This window comes from Dromaius novaehollandiae, chromosome 2, assembly GCF_036370855.1.
Source record: "Dromaius novaehollandiae isolate bDroNov1 chromosome 2, bDroNov1.hap1, whole genome shotgun sequence".
Lineage (NCBI taxonomy): Eukaryota > Metazoa > Chordata > Aves > Casuariiformes > Dromaiidae > Dromaius > Dromaius novaehollandiae.
The window spans coordinates 120,934,713-120,961,579 of record NC_088099.1 but is presented as its reverse complement, the minus strand read 5'-3'; the positions used below and the strand labels follow the sequence as shown (position 1 = coordinate 120,961,579).

The 26,867-nt window shown below is 38.3% G+C and overlaps 1 protein-coding gene across 8 annotated transcripts in view; it reads right to left on the bottom strand.

Moving 5' to 3' along the window:
• Nucleotides 1-26,867, bottom strand: part of TAF4B (TATA-box binding protein associated factor 4b) — a 102,853-nt gene that overhangs the window by 40,648 nt on the left and 35,338 nt on the right. For 5 of the 8 annotated variants that reach the window (XM_064507336.1, XM_026095941.2, XM_064507338.1 and 2 more), the window contains 5 exons: nt 26,717-26,822; nt 22,090-22,262; nt 19,091-19,221; nt 13,625-13,750; nt 12,538-12,594 (listed from right to left, as the gene is read on the bottom strand). In XM_064507336.1, the coding sequence (XP_064363406.1) occupies nt 12,538-12,594; nt 13,625-13,750; nt 19,091-19,221; nt 22,090-22,262; nt 26,717-26,822 (593 nt within the window). Of the gene's footprint in view, nt 1-7,534; nt 7,623-12,537; nt 12,595-13,624; nt 13,751-19,090; nt 19,222-22,089; nt 22,263-26,716; nt 26,823-26,867 lie in introns of all 8 variants that reach the window. The other 3 variants (XM_064507335.1, XM_064507333.1, XM_064507334.1) reach the window with 1 other exon arrangement.

The window sequence follows — 26,867 nt, the reverse complement described above, 5'->3', positions numbered from 1 at the left end:
CACTGATATTCAATTTTTTTCCCCCGAGAACATATTTGAATCTTTTGAAGCAAATTAGAGACACACCTAACACTGCATATATTTATTTTCAGTCATTCAATCCCCAAACTCTTCAACACAAAGAAACCCCTAGAGAGGCAACATCTGCCTGGGTTAATTTAGCAAGTATGTGATTTTATTTATTTATTTTTTTTAAGCTGGATCAGACTGACAGCAAATCTCTTCAACAACATTTTAAAGAACCACCCAGCAGCAAGACAAGGCTCCCCTTTCTTTTAAATGTTTGGGGATAGGAAATAATCTCTAGAATGAAGAAGAAAAAAAAATCATGATCAAGAGAAAAAAGGTTTATGTTATGTCTACATTTCAAGGTGCACACCATTTCATTCTGTGCAGAAACTTTAGATGCCAGCTGCTCTGGAGCCCAACCAAGCCAACTCTGCTGACAGACTTCCTAGTTTAGACTGACCACCTTGCTAATGCAGCTCCACTTCTCTTGGATCAGTCAGCTGTCCCACAGAGCACAGGGTGGAGGAGACCTCCAACTCTCTTTAGAAAAGGAGGCTTTTCTATTACCTGGGTTGAGTTTGCCCTTAAGTACAAACTTCTGGGTTTGATGTTACTCCTTAGAGGACCTGACACACAACTAGAACAGCACCTTAGCCCATCCTCTCCTTCTCCCACAGTTTACAAAATCTCGGTTTGAACAATTTGAACCGGAATTCTTTACATAGGTTAGTGGGGGCGGGGAGATGTTAAAGAAAGTACAGTCACACCGTGATAGGAAAGTAAACAGTTCTCATCTCCCCTCTCCCAATCATAAAAAAAGGATTAAGTTCCCTCATTCAGTGAGTACAGATGTTTCATTTACAAAGCTTGCAATACACTATGCTTTTGCTTGCTTTTCAGCCCCTAGAAATCACATTTAAAGGGAAGAGAAATCCAGCTGGTGAAAACAACCAAGCTTGTACTACCTATATGGCTTTATTTCCCACTTGGTACTACTCAAACTAGAATCTACAATGAAAAATATTAGGTTTCTTTTTTGTAAGTCTGTTAATATTATTTGTTCTACTATTTTACTTCAGAAAGGTAGAGTTGTCCATCCCTCAATAACGCTAGTAGCTTCACAGAAGGTATTGCAAAGGCTAGACTATTGTTAAAAATGGTATTTTAGTGAGGGATTCCAAAAAAGGAAACCTTCCCTTTTAGGACTCAAGTAACACATGCACTAAAGATTTTGCAACACAAATCAGGGAATACGAGAGGCTGACATATACATGTTAACATTGTTTTTTCTTGGGGGGAAAAAAAAAGATATCATTCAGTTAAGAAAACAACGCTATTTACAAGTCTGCTTTGATCATCCTATGCAGACTCTTGCTTACAGAAATGTAGCAGTGCTTCTACAACACTGGGAATGATCATTCACTTATCACACATACTATTATTCTTGCCCATGTGTTCAGTGTAAACATTTACAATTTTATTCATCAGAATCACTTCAGTTCTGCATGTTCAATATATCCTCCCGCTTTGTTTTCTTCTTCTTCTTCTTAAGTGTACAGTAATGTTTTCAAGAACATTTAAGAAACTAAGGTTTTGGGCCCCTTAGGAACTTGAAAAATACTAATGTTCTGTAGTTGTCCAAGTTACATCCAGCTGGCCTAATTGTATAAAATGTATCCTATGACTGATATTAAAAGGAAGAATATATCCATACAAAATCTATATATCCGTACAAATAACTTTTCTAGAATATATTTATATTTCAGAACACATTGAGAATGAAGAAAAATGACTAAATCAAAAAATAAATCAAAACTTCACACAAACGGAAAACCTCAGTCAAATACTGAGGCTTAGAAACTGCTTTTATTTGAAGTCTTCATCATTCCTTGGATTAATCAGAAGCAATAAAATGCTGAGATTCTGTGGCAGAGGCATGTGTTGACTTCTAACCCCCACTATCCAGCCCTCCCACAAACACTCAGAGCGCCACCATTGCTTACAGGCAACTGAGGTGAATCATTACAGAGCTACACTTTCCCACCAGCAACGCAGTTCAGTTGTCACAACGTTGATACAAGTGCTGCAATGCTCCTGCCACAGAAGCATGTATTACATGTCATGCACATGCAACTCTTTAGGGGCAGACCAATTCTAAGTTTCAAGGAAATGCTCCAGTGCAAAGAAAACTCAAGAGAAAGATCATTTGCCTCACTTTTAAGAGCCATTAGGCTGAAACCAAAGGGCTCTATACAGATAAAAGCAGCAAATCATGGATCTCAAAGTAAGCCTAGTTAAAAAAAAAAAAAAAATAGCGCCACACACACCACAATCATACAAAATTACTCCCAATACAGTCCTCAAAAGCCTTCGCTACAGTTAGACTCCTCAAAATTGATGACCATAACCCATTTGGTAACTGTCTTGAAACAGCACTGAATAAAAATTCCTTCTCGTAGAGCTGATGTTGACAGGTTGCCACAGTAAAGAGACAGGACAAGAGCCACAGCTATGAAATAACTACCGAGGCGGTTTATGGTTAGCATCAGTGCTGTATGCAGGAGGATGCAGTAGGGCAAGAATGCTGCTTGGTAGAAACCAGGCATGCAGCTCTGGGTATGCAGATTGCACAGTGTCTGCACACATTCACTCATTCACCTCAGGAGATTCAAGCTGGCAAATGACGCTGGAGACACTGACTCCTAACACAAGGGACTACGGCTGCTCCAGAGCAGTACTGATAGAAAATCCACCAATACAAAGGGCAAGATGACACTTGGAAGGTATGAGAAGGAGATGCACTTTCTAGAAACAGAATTGATGCATCATGCAATTCCCAAGATGATGCTGGAAATGCAAGCTATTGCTATAACCTACATGTTTTTCCCAATAAATTTTTCCACCTCAAACAGTCAAAGAATTTTTCAGATCCAGCAGAATCTAACCAGGGTTTCGGGGGGGGGGGGGGGGGGAATAAAAATAAAAATAGCCTCATTGCAATCTAGACATCTCTTGGATTTTTTGAGAACTAGTTAAGACAAATTAACTTAAACAAGGTCCATAATGGACTGAACACATCCCCATTAAGTTCCAAATTATATTACTGAAGCCAGCAAAGTCTTCTTCAACAAGTTTTGTTCTTATAAAAGTGTAATATTGAATGTCCAAGCATTGTGTGAGCAGTTTAAAGCAGAGGATCAGGAGAAGATAGAAAGACAACATCAAGGGATACCTGAGGATACTGACTTGTTAATTACTGTTGGAAAACCAAGATTAAGAAAGAGCAAGCGGTAACTATGTTGATCAAATCTTTCCTTTTTAATAGACATTTTTGTAGCAAGCAAGTTAGGGCAGAAAAATCATTGGAGCAAGTGGAAGACAGTAAAAGTAGTACATACATTTTATTGAAATATACGATGTAGAGAAGTTGCATCTAGTATTTCTTCTAGGGGTCCCTTTTTAATATCAGTATCTCTGACTAAAATTGGGTAAAAATAGAAAATGTCATACTCCAGTTGTATCTTGAAAACATACTTTCTTTTTTTCCCCCAAGATGGAAGTACATAACGGCAATTCAAGAGGGGGTAGGGGAATCTCTGTCATACATCAACCCACAAACTGGCAGGGTCCCCCTCAGCAGATGAAGCAGATTAGATAGAAAGATGCTGCCATTCCATCATGACACAAGAGCTGAATATGTATGTTCTGTCCAAAATTCACTCAACAGGGAACAGTCTTCAGACAAGCAGCAAATCAATGTTCATGCACCTGCTCCTACCCTTCAGATTTTTACATACACTAAGAACCATAGTACAAACAGTTCTAAAAACCTGTATATAAAGATCAAATTGCTATAAAAATGTCTCAGAACTTGTAAAATAGTCTTTGTTGCTGCTGGCCTTTTTAATAATAAAAATAGGGTTTAAAGCCTGGTCTTGCATCAAAGCAACAATTTCTAGGGTGACACAATAACCATTTTAGTTAATCTGACCTGCAGCACAAATCAAAAAGTAAGGTATGTTTTATAGTCCTCCCTTACAGTGAAATGGCATTTGTAGCATGGCTGTAATCACAAAAAAACGAAAGGTTTTAAAATTGACCTGTTCTTTACTCAATCCTCTCCAAGAAAAACATTTCCTTTTCTGCTCACAGGAAATTTCTCACTTATGATGTCTCATACTCCACATTTCAGAAAATATGCAAAGTCTATTTCTACCCTACACCAATGACATTTTTGGGTGGCATTTTAATATTTAAAAAAATGAAATTTCAAGTTGCATAAGATGACAAGAAGTATTTCAGTTATGAGATGCCAAGACTTTTTTTCTTTAAGCAATTCTGCTAAAGCAGGAATTCCTAAGGCTGCAGTCTCTTCAGTCCTAAACATTGACCAAAGAAGAGTAGTTACTAGTGAAGTCTGTCTCCTTGCTTACAGTGTTAGGCAGTAATTAAAAAAGCATCTTTTCACCTTTTCAGAAAAAGGTGCAGAGTTTCTCTTTTTGGCTCCCACACACAAAATAAATAGGAGATATCGAAGCAGAACAGAACGGAGATATCGAAGCAGAACAGAACGGAGATATCGAAGCAGAACAGAACGGAGATATCGAAGCAGAACAGAACGGAGATATCGAAGCAGAACAGAACGGAGATATCGAAGCAGAACAGAACGGAGATATCGAAGCAGAACAGAACGGAGATATCGAAGCAGAACAGAACGGAGATATCGAAGCAGAACAGAACGGTACTTGGATTGTAGAATAGACAGATATTTTTGCAGGTATTTCGTCTTTCAACTAAGAGCAGTATCATATCAATGTGAACAGTGACTTCACTTATATTCAGAAGGGAAGGAAAGGGAAAACATACGTCTTAATTTCCAACCCGTAGTCTCCAAATAGGAATTGCTGGAGCCGTTTCACATCCCACATAATACTGCATGTTGATTTTTAACTCTTTAGATTATGAAGTACATAAAATGCAATTGTTCGCATTATCAGAGTTCTACTAATGCAGGCTATGCAAACCTTGCAAGATTTTCCCAATCACTGCAAGGAAGAATCCCTTAAGCACTTAAGAATGGAAATTTGTATTCTACTAGAAAACAAACAACCAGAAATCCCCACTAATTTGCACCATCTATTCCATGACATGTATAGTAGCAAAAGGCTGAATTATCAAATGGGAGCAAAGGAGAGCTATTTAGCTAAATCCATGTTCTCTTTTGCAAAGAAGTGATAAAAGCCCTCATGCTTGGTCACAAAGTACACAAAGGATTCAAATATTTGATATAAGCTTTCATAGAAGACAAATGAAGTGCATGAAACCTTTGTTCTCTAGATCCTCAAGAACAGTTTTACTGGTGAAGATTTTTCTAAATTAGAGAAAAGAAATTAAGCATCTGTATTAATCAGGGTTCATAGAGAAATAACAGATTTGAGGTTAAAAGCCAGATAGATAGCACTTGTCCAGCACATGCTGACTGATGACATGCATCTTAAGTAATTTATACCATTGTTCACTTCTGCAGGAGTTTGAATATGCAAGTACAGAAAAAAAACATGAAGAGATGAATTTTTCTCCCCCTTTCCCAAGTTTAAGTGCTAGGGAATTATGTTTAGAAAAGCAAAAAATATAGTCTTGGCAAGGCAGTAACAAATACAGCTGTGCAGATGTAAATGAGCTCAGAAGAAATGCTGATAAGACATTATGGGGAAGCTAAACATGACAATTCTGGACTTGATTCTAACTGATATGAGGAAAAGAGACTAGAAAGCACTCGTGCAAGATATCGGGTTTATTACCAAGAGAAGAAGAGGGGATCATGATGTCTCCACATACAATACTGTATGACAACAAAGTATGGGACAGATTACATAAAATATTTAAAGTAACAGGAGAATTGGCAGGAAAGGAAACCTGGGAAGGCTGAAGACAAGTTAATATATGCCTAAGGGTTACGTGTGCTATCCAGCAATAAGTATATCAGGAGTAATAAAAGCACTAAAGTAGATGAACAAGAATTTGTATAAGACTTGCAGGAAAAGAAAAAAAGGAAAGAAACAGGCATACAAAAGAGGGGGGGAAAGCACCCAATTCTTCCAGATTCCACAGCAAAGAGATTAACTCATATTGGTGAATATTAAAATATTATAAAACAGATAAATCAAAGAAACTGTCATCAGATGTTGACATTTACTTTTGCATTGATGTAAGCTGGAGAGGGGAAAAAAAGGAACTGAAAACCTGTCTTTAAATATGTACAGGAAAGGGCTGTGGTAAAGAACTAAAGATTGAGGTGCCTTTTAAGTTGGGCTACTTAACCCACCAAAATTGCTTTCATCTCTTATCTCTATCCATTCTTTTTTCTGACCACCTTTTTCAATTAAAGTTCCAGTGAGTTCCATTGTGTCCTTCATTAAATATTTTGAAAGTTTTCTCCTATTCTCAGTTGCTTCTCCCTTCATTGTCTTTGCAAGGAAAAGCTCCTTTTTTTGCATTCCCTTTAAGCATTTTAAGAAACTTGTGACAAAAACAAAAAATAAGCCTTAAAAATGTTTTTAATTCTGAGCCCCTCTCAGTGGTTGTCATAAAGCTCAATGAGCATTACTGCTTCCAGCCTCTACCTTTCCTGTACAAAATTTTCTGCCCTACAGGTTGAATGCCACTGAATATCAGAGTTCTCATACAGAGGACATTCGTCTGAGGAAAACTGACATTTGAAGGCTGCATACTTAAGCATTTACCATCTTCTCCTCTTGCCTACAACACAATTTCTCTTTTTGCAATTGCTTCCTTTCAAACTGTTTTAATTAGCCATACGATTAGCTTCCACTGACTTATCTGTCTGTTGCAATTTAGATTTAAAAGTACAAGGCAGGATAGTATAACACTGGTTTGACATACAGGCCTACCTTATAATAGGGTTGTATGTAGATTTCTTTCAGTTTAATACTCCACAGGCATGCTTCAGTGGCAAAACAGGCCATAGTGGCAGTGCCCCCCAAGACCAGATGCCATATTTATTTGGCTGCAATAAGATGTTTTAGAGAATGACGGAAGCCCTTACTGCCACAGCAGTGCAATTACCTGAACTTTTTTTCCTTCCTTTGATATCTGACATTCTCTAATACATAGATAACCAGATTCCTACAGAATTAAAAAAAAAATCCATGTCACAGTGACTTCTTGACTCCTGCCACCCAGTGTCAAGTTCTCTTTACACGTTTTAAGACACAGCCTACACTACTTTCATAGCATGACCAAGAAAAAGGTTACAGGACCACACCATAGCAATATACTCTAACTTTCATTGTTACAGCTGCTATCATTTGTGAGAAGACTGCTCAATGACTGTTAGTGGATCTTCATTGATCAGTAGTGTCCAGCACCCTCAAGAGATTACTTAGAAAAAATAGTTCTTCCAAATGCACAATATCATGAATGATTTTCAACTGCTTTAACACTGCCTATTCCCTCACTCTTGTGTAGTCTCAAAACTAAAGAACGTTTAAGACTTGTCTTTCACCTGAAGGTTTCTCCATCCCATTGTTCAGTCCACCCAACACTTGTTCCTGGTACAGTACTTTCTGGTTCTTCATCATCATCTTTTTGTCCTGTTAAAATAGATTTTTTTCAGTTCTACAGTCTGCTCAATTAGCAAGTTTCCAATTCAAGGCCATACTTGCAACTGGTTACTACTTGGTGTCCATTAGTCTCTTGCAGAAATTTAGAAAAGGCTATTTGAAAACCCACAAATATACTTAGTGTTTTTTCTTTTTTTGGGGTGGGGGGGGGGGAGAAGGGAGGGGTAGGGAGGTAGGCTTTTGTTTTTCCACTAGATAAAAACAGTTGCTATCATCTTCCAAACAGTTGGTATTAAGGTACCCTATGCAGTACTCAGCTGCTCTTCTCCTATGCTCCTTCAAAACGCCAGGATGAATGCCACTAACTCTAGGGATTTGGTTTTAGTTTGTTCAGTAATCTAACATTTTACAGAATTTCTGTCTCTAATTTTCTGCAACACTCATAACACTAGGATTTTCAGATGATAGCCTTTTATTATTTGTAGGAATGCACTGCGGAGTAAGAAAACATATCTGTTCAATAATTGTGGTTTCTTCAACATGTAGAAGCAGGTAAGAAACAGTACAAGATGATAAAGATAATACAGATCAGATAATTAAGCAAAAGCTCTCAGGATGTCACTGAAGGCTCATTAAAAGCCAGTTGATCAGGAACCTCATTTGTAGCATCTAGTTTGCTTTTTTGGGGTGCTTACAGCTAAGGAGTTTGCCTCTTCCTGTCATAAGAGTGGTCTTTGAGAATTTGAACCAATAGGGCCAGAAGACTAAATACAGAAGTAGCACAAGGAGAAAAATGGAAACAAACAGCTTGAGAACTGTGGGTTGGAGAGGGTAGGGAAAGCAGCAGATAAAGAATTAGTTACCCATTACCTGAGAACATAAGGCAAAGTAAGAGAAAAATAGTTGGGATGGACACCCGATATTGGGGGGTGGGAGGGGAGTTATTTTTGAAAAGAGGTACTGCAGAACAGTGGCATTTCAATCATTACTAAATGACATCTAGGAACTCTCAAGAATCATGCTGACTTTTTCTCCAGTGTTTTCGCTGCAGTTTGTCTTTACAGAGAGCTCAGGTTTGCTATTTTCCTCCCAATCAGTTCATACTGAAGGTATTGAATTTTCTCAGCATCTTGTCTGTTGCTGTCTTGTGACATCCATGGCAAAAATCTTAACAGTAAAATGTACAAATACATCAAGCTGGCAGGAACAAGGGACTAGGAAGACCCGTGTAGTCATAAGTGACTAGAGTTGCTGGAGCAGCAAGGAATGGGTCAGACAAGTTTGCTGTCCATCTGTGTGCTCCTTCCCCTTGTTAAAGATACAGCTGCTCACTTCTCTCACTGACAGATGCTGCAAGGTACCACACAGTAAGAGCTAGATGAAGGCAACTCTTGTTGAATAAGTTACGATACTATCAATGAGATATCTGTCCGCCTACTCTACCCCAAGGAGCAGTATGCATACTATTTGAAAGGTCTGCCCAGTCTCAGCATCGAACTTTCTGAAATCAGATACTACAAGCACACTCAGTTTTGAGGACATGAGATGCAGAAGTAAGAAAGATCAGAGTCTAGATTTAAGTTCACAATATGCACTGTCACATACATTTTTACAGGTCTTCCGTGATGTTCTGTTTATATGGCATGCTTGCTTATTTGACAGTATCCTGTTCCAACTCGATTTAAGTGAGGTCATTTCAGAAGAGAAATGAGGCTAAATGAACTCTCAACACAGCTACAGGAATCACATCAACTGAATATTTTTCTTATAACTAAAAGTACAGTTGAAAGTAGAACAGGGAGCAGCAGAAAGCATCTTGGGAAGTTAAGGTTTAAAGTAAAAGCATCGGTGACAATGCAAGGACTGTACCCTCAGTCAGAAGTGGCAGATTAGGCTGAATGAAAAGCAGGGGCAATTTGCCCAGGCTTCGGGAATGCTGTTATACAAAAGACTGGCCTATAAGGTGAGCAAAGATGAAATTCTTGAGTGGATAAAGGAACAGCTTCGGGCAAGCCTAGCAGCTGTCTCAGAAGGAATGCATTTTCTGTAGGTATTAAAATTTGCTGAAACAGGTGAAAGGGGGAAGTAAATAAAGACCTAATTCATAGCAAGCTACATAGACTAAGAACACAGGAAAATAAGTGACTGTTAGCATAGGGAAAGTTTGAGGTAATAGATCATGCAAAAAGGGACAAAAAGGTCACAGCAATTATGTATAGCCTTTTGGATAAAAGAATCCATTGCCAAGTCTCTGGATGTACTTCCAGCAATTTTAAGATGCTGCCTCCAGCTGCAGGATGACAGTACATCCTAGATTTAAGTATTCATTATTATGATGCACACTCTGCATTTCAGGAAATATTGCTAGAGAACATGCTCAAGATCTCCAGGGCAATTATCCCTCACCCTCTCCCTTCTCCCAGCAGGTCACCATTAACATATAAAAGCCAGCTTGCAGGAAGGAATACCCATACTGTTTTCTTTCTTAAAGAACTACAAGGAGACAAATCAGATCAGTCTTTCCAAAGGATACTCAATCAGAATGATCAGGAAACAATCCAATTCCAGCTGTCAGAGGTATCAAAATTCCCCAGCAGTTTGGTTTTTTTTAGGAGCAGGCTACACTTACAACTTGACAAGAGAACAGTAAGCCTTTTCAGGCTTTCATCCCAGTGTACACTGTGCTTCTGAGTTACCAGTTTCAGCCTTGAGATACTTGTTGATTTTTACTTTGCTCTTATTCCAGGCTCTGCTTGCGTTGCATTTTTTTATGTAAATTTATCTCCAAACTCTCAATAAAGTGTCAAAACTAACTAGTTGCATTTGGGCTCATTTAAGCTCAAGCTCAAGATGGACTTATACAAAAGAAAATCCATGGCACAGAAGGTTGGCTGCCTGTGCTGTAACTGAAATCTTGAAGTGCTGGTTGCCTCATTCTTAGGAGAACAAAAACAACAGAACAGGGCAATGCATACCAATACAAAGATCTGCATTATCCAAAGAGGCAGATCTGCCTCCTTTTCTTTTGATGAAGCAGTTGGAGACAGTCACTCAGGGAGCAGTAAGAAACTGATGGAAATGCAGGGCAAGTGCAGGAAGGCTGTGTTAATCTAGCAGAAGATAAGATGTACTAAAGGATGTGAACTCAAGAATTTAATAGAACACTAAGCACTAAACTCAGATAGCCTTCTCCACTCTGTTGGCTCCGTTTTTTTAAACCTGTAAGCCACTTTTAAAGAGACCTCACTAACAGTATTAACCAGTTAAAAAAAAGGAAAAGAAAAAAAAGAAACACACATCTAACTTCTCTCTATTCTAAATATCTAATTCACAGAAGATTTTTCAAGTTCTTATGCAAGTTACTATACACTATTGTTCAAAGGAAAAGAGAGAAGTTACACAAATGATTCATGTAAAGGTTTGCAGTGTTTTAATAAAAGGGAGGAAGGGAAAAAACAAAACAAATGATGCAGAGGTAAAACCACCTATGAAACAAGGCAATTTAGCATTCATCCACTGATTGCTGATCCTGGTGACCCTAGAGGCAAACTGAGAAGGACTTTAAGGCAACTTTTGTACTCACAAATTATAAGCGTGGAAAAGTAAAAAGAGTTGTAAGACAACAAAATGAATTAAAAGATATATATTAAAGCAGGTTCCTTCTTTTCGCTTCTCATTTTACAAATTTCTTCTACTTTGGTGGAAATCCAGAGCACTGATTCTAAGACTATTTTACTGGATTTCCATTTGTTTTGCCTCAGCTCCTACATTAATCCAAACAATAAGGGCCTTTAAAGCATTCATAAATAACCTGCTGATGCTGCTGGCACCTAGGAGCCAAGTGCAGCAATGTTAAGCAACAACAAATTTCATAGTTCAAGAGGCACAGTTAAGGAAAAAGGTTGCTCAGAAAATCACTCTCATTTAGCACAAAGATCCTTAAAAATTGCATGAAGTCAGTCAAGTAACTATAGAAACCAATTTCTTCAGCTCTGTATCACACGTCTCACACCTCAATTGTCTTTATTATCGTCTGCTGTCAGATCCTTAATCAGAAATGTGAACAGGCTTGATGATTTATTCAGCAGGGAAAAGAATCTGTAGGTCAAGTGAAAAATTTCACACACACATACACACGCACATACATCTTCAACCTTAGGTACTTTCATTTCATTCTGTTCCCAGTAGCTCTGGGGGCAACTCCAGTGAGATCCAATATTAAGGCTCAATTAAAATAAGCTCCAATTAGTGGAGCTTTTTTCTCTCAGGCTAGAGAAGTCAGGAAATGGATATTGGGAAATGTAAAAAGTCAGCTACTGAGAGGAGGCTGCAGACATAAATGAACTTATTTGTTGATTTCTACAGTTGCTATGCAGAGGCCTCTGGGAGTAAAAGCTTAACCAGTCTAAGCTATAAACTAAAACCCCTGCAGCTAAACATGAACTGTGTGAAACAAGGGCTCCATTCCAGAACAGAAAACTGCTGGGCCCAGAAAATTAAAAGCCAGAGGCGTTTTCCATTTAAAACTAAATCCCAGTACCGCCTCCCAGCCAAAGAATTATAAGCAGTATCAGATTTACAAAACGAACAATTACCCTGGAAAAAATGTAGCCTATTGTACAGTCCCAGATGCTAAATCTCAAAGTTTTTTTTCTTTTTTTTTTTCCCCCTAATCCCACATTATATTCCTACCAAGTGTGATGCTATAGTTTACAAAGAACCATTTCTAGACAGGACTAAACTGAAAATAAAATGTTAAAAAGCGAGCTCATAATTCATTGACCTCATTTGAAGTACTGCCCTTGCCTGCAGCAGTTCCTGTCCTTCCCCAAGGCCTCTGCAAATGGTATGCAACAGCAAAATAAACCCTGACCTAATTGCCAGGACAGGGCTGCCAACCTTCTCTCAACACACAAAGGCAGGCATGGTAACTTGAAAGTCCTACCTCTTTTGCTTTCTGCTTTAATCGCAGTTGCTCTGGATCTTCTTTATTGGAGCGACTCTACCAAAGGAAGAGGAAAAAAATTGAATAAAGATTACTAGAATCCAAACACCACAGCATCCATTAAATATTTAATAAATGACAATTCTCTCTTGTGATTGAAAGATTTAGCTCCAGGGGTGAATGCCTTAATCCATACTGGCTCTCCCACCCCCACCCCCCACATACACGTACACCTCCCCCCCCAATCTGGGCCGGCTGCTTCTGTTATAGCCTGAAGGAAGACTAAGCTGAAAATGATGCTAACGCTGTCAGTCAGGTCCAGTCTAGGCATGATGCTGTTCATGTCAGTAGCAGACACTTAGAAGAGACAGGAAGTACAGAAAAGAAGTTGTACTTGTGCAAGTACAACAGGATTCTTTCAAGTCTAGATTATCCTTCTGCCCAAGTGACTCCAGAATTCAACATGAAAGCAAAACAAAAAACTGGCAAACAAACAGAAGATGACTGAGTTGCATCTCATGGTGCAACACTTACTGATTTTTTTTCTGTTTTTTGAGGGGAGAGAATGCAGAAGAAGGATGCTTACTCTGTACCAACAGTGGCTAGAGCAGGGATTCTCAAGGGCTAGGCTACCAGCTAGAGGTAGGTTAGCTCTCTGATCTCAGTATAAACAAATACCCGTGGCAGGGCCTTGGATCTCATGAGACTCCAACTTTAACAAGCACGGTGAACCCATATTTTGGAATACCATGCACAGATAAGCAGAGACACAACTGTTTTAGTACCAGCAATAGACAGACAGAAAGGAAGTTTAAGACTATGTTAATAGACTACTTTTGTTTCACCCTGACCAGCAGGAATGATCTCAGAAGATACTACTCCTACCATTTATTTGAAAGAGCTCCCATCATCTTTAAAAGAATGTAAAAAGCTCAAAGCCTTTTCTGTACAGCCTGAGCTAACCTAAACATCAGAATTTTTTAGTTGCAAAGTTAAAGGTTTATTTAAAGCAGAAATTGGAGAAACCAGCAGATGCTCACCAATCTAAAGACCATCACTACTTCCTTGGAATGCAAGAAATTCTTACCTTAGCTGCTCGTAGCAACATTTCACGTTCCTCTTCATCCTTTCGCTGCTTTTCTAGGTGATCAAGCTTTTCAAGAAATCTCAGCTGTGCTCTAGTGTCACTAGATATGATGTACTTATCACTCCCCTGGAAAGACACAAGCAGGCTTCTAAGCACACCATTAAAAAGCTATGTTGAGTCAAACAAACTCAACAATTCAAATAGTATAGCATTATCTTTTCAAAGCTGAAAGAAAATGTAGGCTGTTCTAAAAAAAAAAAAAGTTCTACTGTCTATTAACTATAATGCCACTCTTACTAAAGGCTAAAATCTTTTGTTTTAAATAGCATGTTCATATCCAACACACATACACATAAGACTCTTCTAGACAGGCTGTTTAGTGGAAAAAAAGAGGGACTGAAAATAGGAGACCCTCAAATCTAAATGGAAAAGGATATGAGGAAGGGTGAAGAAAAATTAAGATCTGAAACTGCAAACTTGCAGAGGTCAATGTTCTAGTTTCAACCATTTATTCCAGAATTTGAATTAAGCCTCATCCCCAAGGATGGGGGGGCTGTTTGTTTGTTTGGTGGGAGGGTGTTATTTGTCATCTCAGAACTAGCTAAAATGCTTTTTGAGTGGCAAGGGAGAGAGGTAGTGAGATGATGCATTAAATACTGTTCAGTATAACTTTAGGAACATACACTCTTGCCTCAGTGAATGCTTTCAAATCATAGAATAAATTACACTGAAAAGGGACCATGGAAGTCATCTGGTCCAACCTCAACTCAAAGCTGTGCCAGTGAACACCAGTGATTAGTTACAACAATAATGGGACATGCATGTATTAAAAGACGACTAAGATCCTTTTAGTATAAACTACTGATTTGTGCTATTATTTCACCCTCACTGGAAAGTCTGAGCACTAATTTTACTTTCTATAGCTGGGAAGGAAAGCAGAGAAAGGAAAGATCTTAGATATAGCTCGTAGGGAACAAAAAGCTAATTTTTACTATTGCTGCTCTTCTAAAATGCAGGGGAGGGGTTGTTTCTTTCAAAGTCATGCAACGGCCAAAGGGCATAGGCAAAACAAGGCAGCAAGCCCATTCCAGAAGAGTCACTTCAATGCCTCCTGTTTGTAGCACCCTCTTCCAGCTCACATCCTTGGGTCTTCTCCTTTCCCTCTTGCTTTGTGAGCTCCTCTTTCATTGAGGAAACTGTCTTTACGCTTTTACCAGCCAAACACACTGTATATTTTCAGGAGGCCTTTCTTCTCCCACGCTACTCCAATCGCACAATCTACATTAATAAAGCAATTGTGATATGCAATTATTCTGGAGTAAAAACAGCATATTGTATGGGTATATTTTAAGTATACAAACCATCAATGACTTCAGTTTCCTAGTCTTCAAATACACTATGTTCAGACTCTTCCTCCCACACCTAGTAATCCACTTTTAAAGCAGCAAGGAAAAGAGAAGTCATGCTGTGGGATGCTATTGCCTTCCAAGCTGAAATCTCACAACCCAGCCAACGCATGGAATCAATCCCTCTTCTTGTATGAGCTTTAGTCCTTTTCAATGAGCTACCACATTGTCATGTATCACTTCACTAACTCATGGCTCAGACAACACCATGTGTTGTAACCAAAGAGACTGTCCTTCCCAGTGAGAGTCTGTGGTTCTGCAGAAGAGTTCAACAGCACACCTTTCCTCTGCCATGTTATTGCTCTAGATTTTCTACTGCTACAAAACATACTACTACATGAATCAATCTCAGTACATTAGTACAATTTGTTTTGAAGCTGCAGTTTATAATCCACCACCATGCTGCAATCCTTTTAAAGGGACAAAGGAAAAAGCCATATTACCAGAAGATTATTTTTCAAAGTTGAAAAATGTTTCACTTTGGAATGCCAAAAGTCAGAATTAAATACTTAATTTTAAAACCAACTCAAAGAGCATGTGCCAATTAGGAATGCCAGCAACCCAACCAGAAGCGCCCCAGCACAGTATCTTAGGTAGTATGACACATGAGATAAGAAATGAGTGTTCATTACACTATTTCAGCCCATTAACAACAGTTGAAGATGCCCAAAATCAGGTCTTTAAGAGAAGAATACCTGCAGTTATATTCTCACTCAATAGACCTGTTCTCCATGATCATTTAGCACTGTAATTGCTTAGACTGAAAAAATTATGTTTTATACCTGTTTATAATTCATAGCCATAACAGTTAGAGGGAGCAAGCTGGATTCAGATTTTGTCCATATAACTTAGCTTTCTTTCATAAGACCAAATTGTCCCCAGCTACAACAGTGCAATCCCAGTGAAAACTGAAGTTATACAAATGTAATTGAGTACAGAATTTAAGTTACTGATAGATAAAGCAAGTATCACATACAAATCTAAGCATACTCTCCATATTATGGCTAAGACCGAACTTGTGTAGCTGACAGGTTTTTTTTGGTTTGTTTGTTTTGTTTTTTGTTTTACTTTAACTGAACTAAATCTAATCTGGAATTCACTGAAAGTGCAAGAAAAAAAGATTTTCCACTATCTTGAAAGAAGCTGTTATTCCCATACAATACCATACTAGTGCATCTATGCAATCTTGTAATGAAATTCCTTCCTCCACACTTTTTCTTCTTCTCAAAAGAAATCCACATGCTGAAGACATCTCCACAGATGCACTCTATGGTGTGGCCAGCTTGTATCAAAATTTTAACCTCAGGTTTACACATATTTGAAACACATGCAGCATGAAATCGCAAAGCATTCCCAGGTACATCTTCAGTGAGAAAACACCTGGCAACAAGTTCTAAGCAGCTGTATGCAGTGAGAAAACACCTAGCAACAAGTTCTAAGCAGCTGTATGCCTTGTGCACAATATGTCATTTTCTTTCTAGATTGTCGCATATTTGTAAACGAATCAGAAATCTGACTAAGGCAGTTGCCATTTAGCACCAAGAGCATATCCCATGTCCAGGGGCACAAAGAAAAAAGATCATGCATATGGAAGCTCATTCTAGCTCAGTCCACCAGGGCAAAAGTTGGAAGAATCTCTTAACAGTTGTTCCACATAGGCTGAACAATTTAAGTCATGTTGAACTACATTGCTGTGGACAGAAGGCATGGATAACAGAGTAACAGAAGCTCAGCTATTATGGAAGAACCTATTGGGCTTTGGCCATTTATATTAAATTCCTAAACTAAAAACAGAAAAATCTCAACATCTGATAAGTTACTTTCGTACTCTGAAGTTTGATTGAGGGTGGGGGAGGAAGGAGGCTGGCAACCTGAAAGGCCTTACCCCCTTGCTTTAAGGGGTTAACACAAAATCTAGCTATGGAGCTGCCACACTATGTTGACACATTCACAGTACAATTTAGGGTTTCCATTTTTTTATTGCTCCTGCACACTGAACAAATGTGCAACACCACAATACCACGAGCCATGCGTTCATGAATCCTAACCATAGGAACATGAAACAGTTGTCTTGCGTTATGCAGAATCCACAGATATCAAAAACATTTTTAATCACTGTTTTGTCCAATTGTCATTAACAACTCTGCTCCTGGCTATCATGCTATGTCACCTAAATATTCTAGCTCAGCAGTTCTCCAAATTATAGGAGGGGGGATGATGCAGTTGAACAAAACCAGCTAGCTAATCACCTTTGTGGTCTTACTAGACCTAAATAAGTGCATTGCAACAAGAGCTGCCTTACAGACACCAGCTTACAACAGCCTGAAAGCCTATTCCTTGCTTTGGATAGTGAGACCACAATGATAGTTTTAGATAGACGTTAGTAACTACCAGTTATTCAACTTTTAACATATAGCAAAAGAAAGGATGTACATGTTGGTAGGCTTTTACCCTGCAGATTTTTTCTCTCTTAAGGGCTAACTATCAGGTGAAAGCTGCCAGGCATGAGCTTAACAAACCAGGGAGAAGAGTTTCCTGAGTACTATCATATGAATTACTGTTTTTTTTTCCACCAGCTGCTACCCTAATAGCTGCCTTGTTTTTCACCAGACCTATCATACTAGAATGAGTGAGTGTGTAATGAAGATAAACCAATAAAAATGAGTACAGGGCAACTGCCCAATACTTTTGTAAAGTCTCTAACTTGCAGTATGGGAGTCCATACTGCAAGTTAGCCCAGAGAGAAAAGAGGGAAGGGGTAAGAACGGGGGGAGATGGAATAGAGGGCTATATAAATACATAACAGGGCTCTATAACCCTACTGTGTTCTGTTCTTGAAGTTACATACTCATGAGATCTTAGAAATCTATCACAGTAACATTACTTATGTGGGAACACTCAAAAGTGCAATCCTGTAGGACACTCCTCCTTGAAGTAATGTTATCTTCCTACTGGAAAGATATACTCATTTTCAACCATTACAGGGTTTTTTTGTTTTGGTTTGGTGTTTTTTTGTTTTTTGGGTTTTTTTTTTTTTTTTTTGAGAAAACAGGGAAAGAAAGTTTGTTGCAGCCTTACAATCTTCCTATCTTTGCTTCTGGCACATCAGTCAGTCCAAAACCTATCAGTTTTCCTATTGCTTTAATTCAATGAGAAAGAAATCAGCCATATCAAAAGCCCACTGTTCAAAAATACTCCCTTGCTGCCTTCAACATTTGCAAGACACTAAGCCCTAGCAGTTCCTCAAGACTGCAGCTTACACTTCACTTCTGTTCATGAGCTTTATCAGATCTCCCACTTTGGGAAGACAACACAGAATGTGCACAAGTTTCTAGACTTTTCACAGAAAATTGTATGCTTTTTCTGTACGGGATTTTTTTCTTCCCATGTCCCCTTCATACCCCAGCTGTCCCAGACATCACTATAAATCCTTGGAGGTTTCCAAACATTCTGTTCTTCAGTATTGCTTCTCCTACATTTAAAAGGCTATAAGAAGTCTGTTCAAGAGTTGAACTCCCACCCCATCAGTTGCTCCTGTTATACTGCAAGTATGGATAAAGTTTCTGTAAATAACAAACTCACACAGTAAGCAGAATTAATTTATAACTTCCAATTCATTTTTAAAACAGTTTGATACTGAAAAAAGTGAGACTCATTCAGTTTCCAAGGCTTTCTACTGAGCCAATACTGCAGCTCTACTAAAAATAAACAAAGAGAAAATGCCAGTCCCCAGTCAGAGCAGACTACAGAGAGCATTGAGAAACAGTTTTACGTCTACCAGGTGACAGGGATTTTGCATTACAGTCACCATTTCTATGGAACAGGAGAAACGCATGCTTTTACTTGTATTCTAGGTTTTAAGAGTGCCTAACAAGTCAAAAGGAAAATAAGTAGTAGTTGTAGTTAGAGGCTATAAATAGTTATGACAAAAATCACCTTTTGGTAGATATTGAAAAATGTACGTATTATATGTGATGTGCCTATACATAGAAGAAGCCTATCTTCAAGGCTGCAAAGCACAAAAACTTCAGTGCAAGGCTTGCTTAATGATTTCTTTTACCTTATGGGTTGATAGTCTGTGCTGAGCAATTACAGTTAGCTTTTCTAGAAGCCCTCGTAATCTCTCCTGTGTAGCATGGGAGATCAAGTTCACAACATCAGAGTTAAGTTCCATAATGTCATGCCTTTTACCTGTGGAAGCAGAGAAAATCCATTACGCGTTTTAGTAGTAGCTGATAATTGAAATAATTAGCACAGTAGGTATTCTGTTCCCCCTGGAAGTCATACCCATTATGAATAAAGGTTTGGAGATTATGATTTTCCTGGTAAAGTCACAACTTCAAAGATCTCAGACATTACATTAATAAAACTTAGCCTGGAGCTTCAGAAAATATAGATATTGTTTCACTTAGCCTCTAGAATCACTCTCCTTGCAAGGTCATTTATAGGACAAAGTTAATAAGAACACAAATCAAGCTTCATGTTCAGGGAGGGGGAGAAATGGTAGCAGTAGAAATTAGTGCCATATTCTGTTAATCTCAGTAATTAAAAAAATAGAGAATTACATTTTGCCCTGCTTGACACCGTGCTTGTTAACAACTCATGACATTTATTCAACGAACAGGGATGGTTTTATGCAGCGCATTCCAGGCATGCAGACACAGGCCCCCTCCCACCTACCTCAGCCAACCCAGGATATGGCAGACTGACCCAGCAATCCCAAGGTAGCAACTTAGAAAATACAGATCTAGTCCAATTTAGGTCATCATGCCATCACCTTCAACCTGTTCTCTCCAGCTGCCACTCCTCTCCCTATTCCCTAACGTGCACTGCTGCCTCTCTGTATTTCAACAGCTGCTATCAAGGCTGGCAACAGCTCTGGGCAAAGCTGTCTGGACCCTACCTACACCCAGAGCTAGGTGTTACCTCTGCAACCTTCTCACAGTTGCAGACAGCTGATGGAGAAGCACTCCAGAGGTTGACACAATCAATCTCTCAGCATAGCTCAACCAACATACCTGGACAACGCTGACTTTTCCTTTGCAGAGACAGCTGTTTTGCAGACTTTATACATACTACCTAGCGGCAGGTCATTTTCTTGCCCCTCGCTGCACTTAGAGTAGCTGTAATACTTTATGATGCAATATACAGCATGCACTTAAAATCCATTTTATTATTTATTGCCAAGCTGAGTGTTAAGAATGGATAAACAGTGCACTGCAAAAAACTCCACCCCTATGTGATTTGCCTTTATTACTCAGTTAGAATAGCAATCTCGCAGAAGAATCTATGATATTATCCCAGATATGATCGAGATGTTCCCACCGTTTAATCTCTCCCAGTAAATATTAAGACTGCTGTCTGCAGCTGTGCTTTATCTCAGTGCAAAGTTTATTTTGCTCAAGCACCTTTCAAACTTCCTCAGCAGTTTTCCGCTAATCTATTAGAATACCTGAAATAAGTCAGTTTAAACTGACTACAGTTAAACTTGTTTAACTACAGTTAAACAAGAACCCCCTGAACCCCTCAAGACCACCTCCATACACACTTCATAAACAAAATGGAGCTCAGTTCAAGAACAGAAGCTTCTATTTTCTGAATCACTGTACTGCCTGACAGTATTCCTTCCCTTGCAATCAAAACACTGTTCACTTACAACATGAACTAAAGCTATCTTCTTATTAGCACAGAACAGCTAGTATGAAAATCACGAAACAGTCAGGCTTATACTTTCGATCTTGTACTGAACCATCGTTACATCACAAAACAGACTATTATTCTAGAAGTACATTTTCTTTAAGTCTTTAAAGCTTTTTATTTTTCTTATATCTGCTTAGAATGGATAATGGTTAACTCTAGTGAATTTTGAGAAAGTCTTCTAGACACTAATTAAAGTATATTCCAATGTGTATTTTCCCTTTTCAACTAACAACATAACACTGACTTCACTGAACTATGCTCTATACAGCTCACACAGCACATTTGGCTAACTAGCTTGGGATGTATTTAAACAGCGATAGCATTTGCAGGTTACATGCTCTTCACAGACTAGCTGCCTAACTTGGACTACAAACAAGTTGCATGCAGAACTAGAGACAGAGAAACATCATGTGATCACGTAATTAGACTATTGTAACAGAATTATTACCGCATGTATATACTACAGCATTTCCCGAGTGTTTAACCATAAATGCTCCTGGTTACAGTAAGGCAAGCTACCAGGCCGAGAACATGAGCACGGAGCTGAGCAACATTCATCTGGTTTGCTGTAGGGGCAGTGGTAGCAATCAGTGCAGTGCTCATATTCTGTTACGTGCTGTACGAACACATACTCTGCTTTGACATAATGCCACATCGCCAAGTGACTGTTATAATTTTGCTCAGAAGCCAACAAGTGAATAGATACATACTAAAACCTTTCCTATTACATTTTAGTCTCAGACACTGAATGCACATTTCACAGTGTTATTCACTAATATAAATAAAATAACATTGACAACTCTTTTGTATAAAATTAGTGAAAAACTTTTCCACAAAGGGAGTGAAAAACAAAGATCTGCCCTGTGTGTATTGGTAGTATGAAACTTTTTCCTAATCATGTAAAAAGGATCTGTAACATTGGTCTACAGTGTACATATACCTGAATAGGCTGAGGAATGCTATACTGCCTTCCATAGTGTAGGGGCAGCTTTTACATATCTGATTAGGAGCTGCAGAAATAGAAGAGTAGACTTAAGAGTTTGACACTAACATTTCTATGTTTGGTGATGAGTTGCACTGTACAGCAGCATTAGATTGAAGAGTAGTACATTGCTCACATACTTCCCACATGTAAAAGTAGTACTAGTTTCTCTTTTTCTGATTGTGTTTCAGATTGTTTCCATGTAAAGAAAAAGATTAGAGCACATATCTTTCTTGGAAGGTCAAGCAAAAACTTAGTATAGATTGGTCATGAGTCAAGCTGGTAAATCTTAATGTCTCCTTCTTCAAGGACCAGAGGCTGCCTGATGGACAAGAAAATACTACATCCATACATATCAGTTACTAATTTGTTCTCACCTATGTTCAAGATCTTCTTCTGAAGAGCTTCTGAGGAAAGAAAAGGTTCATCCGCACATGAACGCATCACTGTACCAATGAGTTTGCTATTGGTTGCCAAAATGCATGCACTCTCCTCGTTAAGATTGACCCCAGCCATAGAAGTCACATCATTTATGTCATCTTCATCTTTACTAAAGAGAAAAGCAACATGTTACGCTTCATTCATAATGAACACGAAGAAAAAGCCAATTTTATCAAACAGCCACATTGACACACCTTGGAAGTTACCTCTATACAATATCCATTAAGTCTAGCAGTGGACAGGGAAAGAAGTCCCCTAGAAACTTTCACAATTCAGTGAAGTGCCTCTCATCATTGGCTTAACCAATGCTTCAGATGCTAGGCACACAAATCCTTTATAAGAGAGGAAATATTAGAAGTGAAATTTTAAGCAAGCTTGGAAACCAGGGACTGAAGTAAACTGGGACTGTTTATTCCTTATATGTGATCTCCCTCCCCCACCACTACTCCTACAACAATAGGATTTTATTGGCAAGAATATTCAGAAGGCAAAAAAGTCAGTGGCTCATTGCTGAGTCCACAGAAAGCCACAGATTAACTGAGATGTTCTAAAGTTGCAATTCATGAGGTAGCACCAAATTCTGAGTGAAGCTGAATATTGACTCATACTATAAACATGCTCAATTGCTAAATGAGATCTGTATTCTACTAGCAGAAGCTTTCAGAACAAGTGTATTAGCTTAAACTTGACTTTCATTTTTACTGAGTTCCCTTAAAAATGAGATGAATGCTCCTTGTTTAGTACACTAAAGAACCAATACAGATCTTGCTCTTTAAATCGGTTTTACTATACAATACTTACCTAGCTAGTAGAGAGGATGCTGTACCTCCAAGGAGCAGTGACAGAGCTCTAGTCTCAATATTTCTGTGCTAGTTAGATTCTGTTGTAGCAGTTTTAGATTGAACATTGAAATATAAAGACTCACATCTGACATACTTAGGGCTATCGTAACTCAGACCAGCTACAATTATGGCAAAGCTCAAATTAAGCAAACAGCTTCTGTGCCTCAGCTTCTTCTTTTTTTTTTTTTTTTAAAAAAGAAAATCATTTAAGTTAAAATACTGAATGAACCTGTACTGGAGAAGTTTTCATGGAACTTCTGCAGCAAAACGATTCAACTTGTTTTTAGATACAAGTTTAGATCATCAAAAGAAAGCCTTAATGCTTCACCAAATGACAAAGGTCCTCTGGTAGGTGCAAGAGTTTAGGACTAATCCAGAATTGATGTTTGCAATATTTATAGACATGTGGAAGCACTGAATCTGAAGCTCCTTTGATTTTCAAAAAGAGCCTAACCCTGGAAAGGAACTGTGGGAAGGTTTGGCAAATTTATCTTCAGAAAATACTGTATGGCCTAAATAACTCTTGAACCAGGGGTATGTCAGACACTTGCCATTCTTAGGTGAAAATGGGATCTCTTGGCTGACTCCTGGCTGGCAACGGGTATAAGCTGAGGTTACGAGAAAAGGGTTTGAGTGATATTCCAGAGTCACATGAAAGTTATTTTAACTATAGATGCATTTTCTTGTTTGGGCTTTAATAGGCTTCTGTGGCACTAATCTTCTCCTGTACACTTCTGAAGAGATGTATGACTAGGAAAAGAATCCTACTTTACACTACTCCTGCCTTTCGTTTTTCTACTCTCATGGCTAGGCAGCTTCTGCATAATTTGTTTAGGGAAAAGGAGACTCAACAGATTCTCAAGCCAGCTTCATCCATTAAGTCTAACTAGACTAAACTTCCTGACTAGGCTTGTGCCCCAAATTTATTATGCTAAGAAAAGCATTAAATCCCAAGATTGTCAGAACAGTTAAATGACCACTGTTAGTATTTAAAGCTGAAGTCACCACCATAAGAAAGTTTCTCCCCTCCTACCCCATCACAACAAGCAACTGAACAATTCCAAGCATATATTCATACTCTATCAGCCTAACAGAAATCCTGATCTTTCAAGAAGTGTGTAAATGACACTTCTGTGCATGATAATTGAGTGCTAACTGATCTTTACAAGTGCACTCCAGTTTCCTCCTCTTAATGACCACCAGTACTACAGAAAAGTCTTTGGTGGTGGCAAACAAGAATCCCACTGTAGTGCAATGACTCTCATGGATCTGCTGATAAAGCAGATTACAAAATCAGCATAACTAGCAACTTCACTGTGGGACATGAGATTCCACTGCATCACTGAGTCACTAGTCCTGAGGAAAGATTAATTGTACCCAGGAAAATAATGCTGCACTTATTTTACTTAACCCAAACAAACCATCATTACATTTCCTTAGATGTGGTGCTCACTAGAGATTAATAAGTTTCAGAAGTCACATTAAGTTTGTACATTTACTAGTCGTCTCTTCTTGCTATTCAAAGAAACCTCAATCACTTTTAGTAAGGTACTATATATTTAGCATAAGCTATTAAAATATTCTATTAATAAGTTTAAAATATTTCAGAGTATGTCTGCAAATGTATGGATACTCTCAGTCAGTTGGATACGGACTTGCTTTCATTTTCAGGAATCCCGCTGCAAAGCCCCTCTTATACAGCAGTTCCTTTAATGCTTTTACATTAGATCACATCACACCCAGGAAAAAAAAAGAATCAGTAGCTGTTTTAAGTCTTTAGTAATTTAAGCTTATCAGGATAAAGGAGAAAGCAGAATGCACAGTTCTCAGAGTTACTCTGTATGAAACCAGATTTGACGTTCAAACAGTACAATCAACTGGAAAAGAAACCCAAGCAATGCAGATGCACCTCATTACATGAACCTGACCATACTGGTTGAACAGTAAGTCTGTGGCTCCCTCTGGTGTTTGAACAATGCACATGTTTTCTTCTGAATCCATCTTCTATTTACTCCATTTTATACAACAGTAAAAAGGAAAACTGGAAAAGTACGCTTAACCCAAACCTCTGCAGTGTTGCCACAAACAACTGAACAGGACTGAACAAGCCCACTAGAGCAAATCTATTGTCTGGGCCAAATTAAGGCAACATAGCACTAGATCTGCTTGGAGAACACAGAACTTGATCCAAGGAAATCAAGAGTTTAGATGAATGCTGCCCAGGTTCAGTTATACAAAGATTGTCATATGCAGTTTTTCAAGTCTCAAAATTCGGTCATACTAGAGAGTAGAAGAAGATTATCAGAGATATATCCAAAGAGACGCTATCAGAGACAAAAAGCTTACAAGAATTACATAATGTCATTATTTTGAAGACCGACCTATAAAACAGACAGGCTTGTAAAATTTTTGACTAGACTTTCAAAGTTAGATAGATATTTCAAACCTGAGTTCTCAGTGACTTAAGTTACTAGGAAAATTATAATCTAAAAGTAAGAGCAGAAACCCACCTGAGGTCAAACTGTAGTAAGAGTTTTTCTAAATAGCTATGCATAGAACTCAAGAGTTCAAGAAACAAGCTTCAAGAACTCAAGTCCTTTTTTCATATACAAGAATTGGCATATACTGACTGGAAGGTCAAAAAAAAATCTTTTTCAAAGGTTGCTTTTTAATGCTTGTATTTATAAAGAGATTTTTTCAAACATCACTATAAAAAATTACATTCCAAGTTATATTCTGAAAGTATATTTCATAAGAGCTCTAGAGAGGAAATAGAGTTATATCTTTAACATTAGCTTTTTGTTCCAGCTTCTGGCTACAAATGTTTTAAGTGTTCAGTGTACACTGTATGTTATTATAAATAACAGTTCTATGCCTTCATCAGTACACATGAAGTTGTGGCTTTCAAGAGATGAGATGTCAATTGGTCAGCAAGACAGAGGTGTCATTTCTTGATCTTTTACCCCTGGAAGACTAACTTCAAGCTTGCCTTAAGGTCACAGGACCACCAATGCTTATGGTAATCCGCACTTCTGTTCGAACATTAGATGTCACAGATATAAAATCACTTCTCCTTGTGAAAAGCTAATCAGTTACCAGAACTAAAAGCTTGAAGTATTCTTGTAATAGAAAGGCCTAGAGAGTATGCCAGAAGCAACAATTAGAGATGTAGCCAGAGAGGTTCACCTCCACCTACAGGAACAAACTTCTAAGGGCAGCTAATAAAGGATTTTGTAATACAGCACAGGGCTTTTAATAGGTTACCAGCCAGTCCAAATTACACTGCAATACTATCCATCTGTCTGTAAAAAGCAGAGGTTGTATCTGCTTTCATCCTACAGAGAGCTTTCAGTACAAGATACTATTGCTTTAGATTAGTTAATAGTACTCGCAGGATCAAGATCAATATGCCTCCTCTACAACTGAAGAGTGATACATCTTGAAGCACACTGTGTATACTCTCACTATGGAAACAGCATGTATGCTATAGCATGCATGAAATAACAATGTAAACCCTAACTTATCAGGACAGTTTTGCTATACTAAGAATAATTAAGATCTGCTACGAGGTCAGAGTTTTAGGTTCTCTCTTGCCAATTAGTATTACACGATAAAAACACCCATCATAAACAAGTCTTTAAAAAAAGTTCTCATCTCTATACTTCCTATCTGTTCCTTTTGTCCCTTCCTATAGCAAACTTTTGATATTATTTATTTTTACCTGAAGGATGTTGTTCCATTCTCTTTTATTTTATTTTTCTGAACAGGAGATGCTTGAAGTGACAGAATTTTATTTCCTGGCAGAGTAATTTGTTTCAGAATGGAACCTAAAACAAACCAACCAAACAAAAAAAGAACATACCACAGTGGAA